This window comes from Tiliqua scincoides, chromosome 2, assembly GCF_035046505.1.
Source record: "Tiliqua scincoides isolate rTilSci1 chromosome 2, rTilSci1.hap2, whole genome shotgun sequence".
NCBI lineage: Eukaryota > Metazoa > Chordata > Lepidosauria > Squamata > Scincidae > Tiliqua > Tiliqua scincoides.
The window spans coordinates 118,162,850-118,172,550 of record NC_089822.1 but is presented as its reverse complement, the minus strand read 5'-3'; the positions used below and the strand labels follow the sequence as shown (position 1 = coordinate 118,172,550).

General features: G+C 45.5%; 1 protein-coding gene across 2 annotated transcripts in view; it reads right to left on the bottom strand.

Annotated features, from left to right (window-relative positions):
• Positions 1-2,583: 2,583 nt before the first annotated feature.
• Positions 2,584-9,701, bottom strand: part of SLC38A5 (solute carrier family 38 member 5) — a 48,746-nt gene continuing 41,628 nt past the window's right edge. For both annotated transcript variants that reach the window (XM_066613570.1, XM_066613571.1), the window contains 2 exons: positions 7,523-7,626; positions 2,584-6,555 (listed from right to left, as the gene is read on the bottom strand). In XM_066613570.1, the coding sequence (XP_066469667.1) occupies positions 6,451-6,555; positions 7,523-7,626 (209 nt within the window). In that variant the 3' untranslated portion in view covers positions 2,584-6,450. The remainder of the gene's footprint in view (positions 6,556-7,522; positions 7,627-9,701) is intronic.

Sequence of the window (9,701 nt, the reverse complement as noted above, 5' to 3'; positions counted from 1 at the left end):
GAGTGTTTAACAAAGGAACAAAGGTATGCCCTGCAAATGCTGAAGTTTCTTTAGATACAGGTGGTGGGTTTTCAAGGGTACTCTCACAAGAGTGAAATAAAACAATGACAGTTAAGCTTCTTGAGACTTGGGCAGTGCAATCCTAATGCTGACCTGAGCCAGCACGAGTCCTTTGTGCTGGCTCCCAAATGTCATGAATGTGCCATAAAGCCTGGCTGGACCAGCACATGGACATGTACTGGCCCAGCAGAGCGGGAGTGGCACTAGGATAGGGTGAGTTTGTGCTGGCCCATAGGGGGTGGGAGAGGGTGGAGGGAGAGAGGAAGGGAGGGGGCACTTCAGGGCGGGGAGAGAGCAGCCCAGGGGTGGATCAAGCCCTGGAGGGGGTGGCGCCAGCCATGGTGGCGCAGGCCGGATCCCAACCTCCATCCCCAGCCCACGCAGCATTACTTGAGCTGCTCATATTTGCACCTACAAAATCACAGGCACAGATCCAAATAGCCCCATAAGGCTGCCTATAGCGTTACTCAGGGTAAAGAGGCTGAAAGTCCCTTGCTCCAAGTTGCACCCTGGGCTGTACCAAACCTGTGCTGCATACAGCACAGGCCAGTCAGCCTGCCTGTTCCAGAGCAGGTTAGGATTGTGCCCTAAGTGTTGCAGCAGATTTCTATGCCATGTGATGTAGTGCAAATAAAAGCCCCACTTGTAGGACTGAGGCAGAAATAGGACTGAGCAGAAAGTCAGCGGTGCAAACTGGAAGGGATGCTGGTAACACGACTCAGCTTTGGAAATACAAGGAAGTGTTACACGTGATCTAAAAAAACAGTTGCAATCTGCTAACTGCACTTTGTTCCCTATTCTACATTTGCTGAAGTGACATGAATGTGAACGTGAAGAAGGAATTTTATGAAAGGAACAGTGGGAGGGAGGGATGCCGTGATCCTCCTCTACAAATGCCCACGCACCACGGCTGTTTCTTAGCTAGGTTGGATTCTAGCTTTGGAGCTTGGCCGAGAGGAAAAAAAATTAAAATGCCCAGGGGAACATTTGCATTGTTAGATGGGATAGATTAAGCACTCCTGCTGTTGATGACCCCCTGCAAGCCCCATATGATGCCACATGATGAAAACTTGGCATTGAGAAGAGTGGGCTTTTCTAATGATGTGTAATTCTGCTCCTAAACAGTTGCAGCTGTCCCTAAATGTTCCGGAATTTATCGCTATCGTCAGTGGTGCCATCAAACATTTGGACTGGGATTTTTGGATGCTCACAAATTTGAACTCTACCCAAGAACTGGTGAGATATTGCTATATAAAGTTTGATGTTCCCAGTAGTGTGGATTGTTGCAGTTGTTGCCACAGCCGCAACTGTTATCCTATCAATGCCTATATTTTCCAGATATTTAAAGGCCTTGGGGATTGTGCCCTAATGACAATAATGACAATTGCACTAATGACAGATAATGACAATAATGACAGATTGTGCACTAATGACAATAGGGGTGGTGGTTGTTTTCTTTCCTCAAGGGCAATGTATTTCAACTTCCAGGTTTTTGTATTTTGTGATCTTTTCCAGTTGTACTCCTCAATTTGATTATCTCTTGGAATGGCCACATTAACCTGCTCATTTTCTAGCTCATTCTTAGGCATGTGCTCCCACCATTTCTTTACTGATATTATTCCATGTTTCTTGCACAAGTTCCAGTGGAGCATAACATGGACTTTATTGTGGAGAATTCTGCAATCACTTTGTGTGATTTAGCAGCACCCAATATGAACAACTGTTTAATCTTTTTCTTTACAGAGCTTATATTTGGCATCATTTTAGATCTTTTCCACTTTTCCCTTCGTAAAATTTGCCGGTAATGCCTGGTCTTGTGCAGCAAATATCAGTCCCTCAGTTTCTTCACTCTTTCATGCTGCAACCACTTCCAGCTGGAGCCCATGTTTACCTTGTCTTCTGTTTTCTTGATCTATTGGCCATGCAGTGGTCTATTATGTCACGTGCCAAATAAATTTTTCAGTCTGCTCCCTTTTGTTTCATTAACTTCTATTACACCCTCTTTATAATAATGTAGTAATGATTACAATTATTCTGTTTAATAATGATAGAAATAATTGAAGCTTGAATTTGATTCAGATGCCAATAGCATCTATAGCAAACTTTCCTCTGGCTTTATATTATGCTTCCTGGTGCACAGTGTACAACTGGATTTTAGACTGCAATCCTCTGCACGCCCACCTGGGAATGTGTCCAGTTGAAGTTAGTAGGACTTACTTCTGACGTACACATTCATAAGATTGGCTTGTGCTATTCATGCATCGATGCATCCAGAACAAAAACTAGTTTGATGGCCTCCTGCTACTTTTGCACACAAAACTGAGGAACTATAATGGGAATCTCCAGGGCTTTAGCAGTCAGTCTTCACTTTGATACCAATTTGGACTCCAGTATAAAAAGAGAGAGGAAAATATGGTAGATCTGTGACCTTGACACCTCCTTTTTTTTCCTATAGTGGATGAGAGTGCATTTGTGTATGGTTACATAAGTGAAGATGTATCGTGAAGAATGCCTCCACTGAAAGTCAGCAGTTTAGTTTCTTTAATTGAATCCCACAATTATACAAATACTGTGTCCTTCCATCAACTTCACATTTTGAATCCATGTTCCCTCCTCCTTTAAATCTGAACCCCACCTCCACCCCAAGCAGAATCAGAGCCCTTGAGTATATATGAAACACTACCATGAAGTTTTCACAGATTGGAATAAGAGAAAGACAGAGAGCCGAGGCCACCCAGACACATAGGGGGAAAGAACAGGGAAGATCTGAGTAGAAAGAGATGCGTACCTTGTTGGGAACAGGAATAAAGATGTGGACACAAATGGCAGGAGAGGACACAAATCCTCTCTACTGGGTATACAGAAAATCCAGCATGTTCTCTAGGTTGGCAGCTGATGTTCCTATCCAAGTACTCTCATTGCTTCTAGTTACAGCTTCAGCCCTAGGCTCCCTAGAGCCAGAGAAAATTGGGCTGTAGTTAGTAGGCAACAGCCAATCTTCTTAACTCCTCCTTTGATGTTTCATAATGGCTTGCCAATGGAGTCAGAGCTATGACTTTAGGTGAAACGATGGCAGGAGACATAGGCAATGGACTAGATGGTGGTGAGATGGGCTGGGGAGTCTACATGGCCCCTGCTGACATCCATAAGTAGCATTGTGGGAAATGCCTGCCAATATTTGTCAGATGAAATCAGACAGATTATGTAGTGTAAGCAAATAGCTCTTCATCCTAGTGGGAACAAAGAGCGAGCAGCAAAATCTATCACAAGGGGAAGATGCCATCTTTGAGGGCACCTTCATTTAAAAAAAAAAGTGCTATTGATTTTCAGAATTTCAAAGTCTGGTCTATATTAGCAAGAGCAAAGCAAGTGCCCAAACAAGAAAACATTGTCACTGTTTGGCTACCCAAACAAGCCCTTTGGGAGGCTTATTTTGAAATATTAGATATAAATTAGGTCAGCAGAAGCAGCCTGTGCACAAAAGGAATTATCACACATACCGGGGGTAAGATCTGAAATGAACCCCTAACCTGGACACCCACCTGCCAAGACTGGCTCTTGGAAGACAATATGGGATCAGAAGAAGTAGGCGTCACTTCTAAAGAAAGAAAGATGAAGAGGTGGGTTTTCGCTGGGACAGACAGGTGTCATGCTGAAGTACGGTAGCAAGAGATGTGGCCAGAGGTCAGACGATCTTGAGCTGTCCGCCCTTCTGATTTTCCTTTTGCTAGGGGGCTCCTGGCTTTCCTACCCCATCAGGCCTAAAGGCTAGCAACTGCAAATCAAAGTGGAGTACAGTACCTAAATTACATGCAGGTAGTCTCAGCTCAGTGGCATAGCTAATGAATGTGTAGCGCAGTGCGGATCTCAAAATGTTGCGCCAGAAGTCACAACTGGAAGTGACATCACGCCTGGGCTTTTTAAAAAGTGCAAATTGGGGGGGGGAACCTACCTCCTCCCCCCAGCAGCTCACCACCCACTTGATCTGCTACCTCCCCCCAGCCCATGGCATAGCTAAGGCATCTATCTGCTACCTGGGATCAAAGAAAATTTTGTAGCCCCCACCCCCTATGACAAAATTAAATTGAATTAAGTAAATAAATAAAAGGTGTGCCCCTTCTTGGTTAGAGACACTATGATGGGGTGAAGAGGATTGGTAATTCTCTTCCTGCTAAATATAAGTTAGCAGGAGTAGCTGTATTATGATACATGGAAGTGAGAGCTGACTCATATTAACACCTTATTGGTTCCATGCTGTGTCATAATAACATCTCATTGGCTCTCAGAACTACCAATGTCATAGGTCAGTTTTGAGTTAAGAAAATCCACTTTTTGTTCCTTAAGGCAGTTGTGTATTAGTTTTCTGGTTAATTGGCCATAACTTTTGATAGAATACAGATATTCTAATGTGGTTTGTTTCATTGCATTCTGCATTAAACTACCTTTCCAATGATATATAACATGATGGTATTATTCGTACATACCAATATTTTCTCAATTTTGGCCACTAGTGTCAAGCTCAGTTTGTTGCCCCCTTAAAGCTTGTTGCCCAGTGCGACTGCTACCCCCTGCACCTCCTTAGCTATGCCACTGTCTCAGCTATCAATTTCTGTTATCTCTAGGTAGAATTAGGAAAGACCCTTGTCCGAAAACCTGGACAGCTACTGTCAGGACCCAATACTGTTGTCAAGTATGGGATGTTTCCAGCACTAATGCAACTATGGGACATGGTAAGAGAACATTTATTGCCTTACCTCAGGGCTGCATTGCAGCTGCTTCAGCACTGGAATGTTGGATAGGATTGGGCCCCAAGTCAGTGCGAACAGTACTAAGCTAGATGGACTAATGGTCTGGCTGACTAGGAAAGTAACTTCCTATGCTCCAATGCACAGCCATGCATGTTACTGCCTGAAAATAACACTTGTCTATACTACAGTTTAACACTGGTCAGGTGCCACTCTGCTCTCCCAGGGTTCCATGCCTAGTCTACGCCATTGCCTCCTCTTGATATCGGAGGAAGTGGTGCAGGAAACTCTGAGAGTAAGAGTGCAAATTTCTTCCTAGTTTGCTTACAATGCTCCTCAAATCAGCACTTCCCTGCACTAATTGCTTGAGGTACTTCAGCATCAACTTGAATTTATTCTAACCTGCCTTAGGCCACACAACCCACCTCAACTCACCTTTCTGCTCTCAGCGGGCAAATGATGGAAGCCCAAATTCAGACATAACACCAGGATTGCAAGGGGCTGTGTCAAAGGGGAACCAACAGATGGCACTGTGAAATAGGCAGAATGAAATTTTTCTGGGTGGCCTCAGGAAAAAAATCTTACATCACTCTGTGATAGGACAGAAAAAAGACCCTTCACCAAGTCATGGGATAACTGCATTTCCCTCCCACTACCCCAGAACCCCCGTTTTCAGATATTCTGCTATAATCTTCCCAGACCTAAGAATAAAAACTATGAGGTCCAGGCTCCCAGACTGCCCACCCTCCCTAGTTTCAACACCCCAGACCTCTCCACAGACAGAGATCAGGAATCATGGCAAGGATTGTTCTGCTGTAGTCTTTGGTCTGGTAGCTAGGTCCAAATTAAATACTATCAAATAAATTAGATTGTCCACTACGGGGTGTTGTCGGCTTTTGCCAGCCCCATGTTGAGGCTACTACCCTTTGGGCATAGTTGGTATCATTAGCCTTGTTTAACTGACACCACACAGAGGGACAAGACAAGTGGATGGAATTGCGGGCCATGCCTCTATGGTAACAGAAACAGCAGGGCCCTGCTTCCATGCTTAACAATAGCAAAACCAAAAGAAATAAAAAACGCTGCCATTGAAATAGCCAGACACTGTGGCTACAGTAACAGCAGAGAGGGGACCAACCAGGGATTCCTTCCATAACTGCAAAAAACAGATGTTGAGAGATATTCATATTGCACTGGATTTAAAAAAAAACAACCACCACCATGGTTTTGTTGTGACACGCAACAGTTGGCAATACTTCTCATACTGCCAAAGATGAGAGGATGAGGAGCACTGTGCTGCTACCATAGGAGCTGAAGGCTTTTAACGATCAATTGTGTTGTCATAGCACCAAAACCGACCAATGAGGAAATTGTATGCTTTAACCATGGCAACAGGTCACCTCTTTCCAATAACCTGTTTCATGGTCACAAAGCCCAGAAGGACCACAGAGAAGCTGGTGTTGTTTCAGGTTCCTTGGCATGGCCTTGACGAGAAAGGGTGCCTTTGGATACTTCCCTATAGCAATGGGTAGGAGCTGTGGCATCTCCAGGAGCAGAGGATAAACAGGAGGTGCTGGGGCCACTCCTGAGGCATGGAAGGGTCCTCCCTGGTTGGAACCACTGTGTCTCTTGAGGGCAGGAGGGGCTAGTGCCCCCCTACACTGCTTTTTCCTGTTGTTACCCAGTCAACAATAATGAAACTGAGGCTCATCACCATGAAAATGAAGCCAAGGCCAGCAAAACAGGCAGCCTGTGAAGGAAGAAGAAGTAGTGATATGTATGCATACGGTATAGTGCGTATTATCTTCTAATCCAAGGGTTCCCAATCTTTCCCATCCTGCAACCCACATTGTCTGGTCGATGATCCTGGTGGTGCCGGAAGGCCCCAGAGGCCTCTTATGGGTCATGCCAGGCCAGTGATCCACTCTACAAACCTCAGCAGGCCTCAGAAAGGCCTGCAGAAGCTTCTGAAAGCTACACCTGTTTTTTGAAGACAAAATGGAGTTGTCTTATGAAATCCAGAAGTAACTTTCCAAGGCTTCTGCAGAGCCCTGTAGAGTGGGTTGCAGGTTGGACAGAATGGCTCTGATTTGGAGCCAAAGAGTGGAAAGGGCAGGTGAGACGGCCCAGGACTCACCTGGCATGGGCTCACAACCCACCAGTGGATCATGACCCATAGTTTGGGAAACCCTGTAAATCACCTTGCCCGCTTCTGTGGGGGTGAAGTGGGTGACTGCTTAGCTTAAGTGGAGTTGAAAAGAAGAGGCTCTCTCTTTCAGAGATCAGAGATCACAAGGAAGCTGTTGCCTCAGACATGTAGGCAGTCCTGAATCCACCTGTGAGGTTGTCAATTTTTGCTAAAAGGACCTTCTAGGTGCTAGGAATACAAGGGTGCCTGGTAGAACCACTGGAGGTTTTTCTATGGAACAGATCTGACCGATCCTAAGTGAATAAATGTCAACTTCAGCCTGGAAGAACCAAGCAGGCTCCTTACCACTTTAATTAATCTCAGCTTGTCCAACTACATTTAGCCACACTGATCATGCAACAGGAAGTGTGACCACATTTTGGCCTGGCCTGACAACGGCAAACTTCATACAATTCTAGCTGAGTTCCAGAATGGTTGCCTTTGACACTGGGCCCCCACTGAATCCATTGTCCAATAGGACCTCTCACATTGTGTAGCCCCGTTCCCACTACCCCTCAACATCCAATACCTGGATTTTAGATCTGGAGAGCAGGGACTCTTTCTCATTGGGGACAATACGGATGTAGAAGATGCTAGGAAGGATGAAGATGAGGCTGGGGGCTGATGTGGCTCCTAAGAAAAAGAGAAATGTGGAATGATCAGACAGTGTGACATCATACTCTTGGGTACAAAACCCTCCTAGACTTTGAGTCATGGAAAAAGGGATCCCAAAATAGATTGCTCTGGCACAAAGGGGGGGGGAGTGTTAGGTCCTGCTTTCTCTCTCTCCTCATGGCTTCTACCTGCCTGTTCCCTTGTTCTTTCCTCTGCTCCTGCTTGCTTTTCTTCCTTGCCTCTTCCTGTTTTCAAACACAGTTGCTTTCAGTCTCAACATTTCCCTATATTCCCAACCCTTTCTCCCCACCCACATCCCCAACCTCTCCCACTGATGGTTAAAAAAAAAAAAAGAAAATGGTAAAGAAGATTGTATTACAGTAATTCTTATGCCCTGGTTACATGCCCCAAATACCTGTCAGTTCATAGTTTCAAAAGTTTATTCAAAAAGTTCTAGGAAATTATCCCAGATGTCAACAAACTTCTCTAGCAGGAATGCTGCAAGTTTTAAAAAATATTTGGCACAAATTCCACTTTTAGCAGGGCAGTGGCATTTTGCATGACAGAGCTTGTTGCAGGATGCATGCTGACATGGGTAAGGAGATGCATCAATCCATGGAGGTGAACATTGCCCTTCTCAGTGCTACTCTGGAGATTGTCACACTCGTATTTGGCTTCCAAAATTTTCCTATGACCTCCTATGGCTCACGGCCATGGCAATTTACATTCCTTAGCATAGGTCTATTTTTAAATGCTACATGCTTTCTAAATGCTGAGGTTGCCAACTCTGCAGTCCGGGTTTCTATATTTGGGGAAGCTGGGAGGGAACTTAGGAAGCACTCCAGTGCTGTGACACTAAATCCTCAGTCACTAAGATGGTCCTCAATATACAGGTCCCTGGCCTCTTCTCACAGACCTTGCTGAAATATTCTGAGTTATGCGAAACCCTCCAAAAACAGTAATCACAAGTAGGCAACTTTTGTATTACACTGATACACAGCTATGCTATACATTTATTCTGAACACTTAATTTCAAATGAACTAATTCTTTTTTAAGGGAAGAGAGTACAAAGTACCATCAGTTCTACTCTAAATTTAGTTGGTGACAAGGGAGTTCTTCAAATCTGTTGAAGGAGATGGTTCCTCCATGGGTCTGGAACTCAAATGGGTTCAGGAGTCAACTTCCATGCTAAGCAGAGGCCTAGGAGCCTGCAGCCATCATTTTTCACCCCAAAAAAGTCAATTCCAGCTCAATTTCATGAGCATCAGTTTCCAGTCTGCTCCTCCTGATGCCAGGGTCAGTCCACTGATGAGATCTGGTGTTATCATCAGTACCAGGCAGAAAAAAAGAAGGGAGGAATTGTCCATCCCTCATCTGTCCCTGACATCAGTGGCGGATCCAAGCAGCCATGCACAGTTTCCTATGTGGGGCTTTGCTGGCCTCCTCCTCCTTCTCCACGGGGACTTTTCCTGGTCAGGCAGCTCCCCACCCCCACCCCATTCCTCCTCCCTCACCCCCCAGTGCATTGTGCACGACAGCTGCTCTCTGTCCCCTGCATATTTGAGCCAGGCTGGTCTGGGTGGATGGGGAAGGAGGTTTTCTGCAGAGGAGAAAGGGCACTGGGAGCTCCAAGGAAGGCAGGCGACCTGGCCAACTTGCTGCCCTTGGCTTCAGGCAGGCAAGCCGGGCTGTTCAGGAGGGAAGTCCCTGGGAGCTCCAAGGGGTCAAGCAGGGAGGGGAGGGGTGGCTGCCCGCTGCCCTGGGCCTCTCTTCTCTGAAACTGCATCTGAATTCAGGCTAGGATCCTCTCCACACATTCCTGGGAGTAAGCCTCATTGATGATGATGATGATGATGATGATGATTAACAGTATATTTATATACCACTTTTCAACTAAAAGTTCACAAAGCGGTTTACAGAGAAAAATCAAATAACTAAATGGCTCCCTGTCCCAAAAGGGCTCACAATCTAAAAAGATGCATAAGAACACCAGCTGGCAGCCACTAGAACAGACAGTGCTGGGGTGAGGTGGGCCAGTTACTCTCCCCCTGCTAAAAAAAGGAGCACCCACTTGAAAAAGTGCCTCTTACCC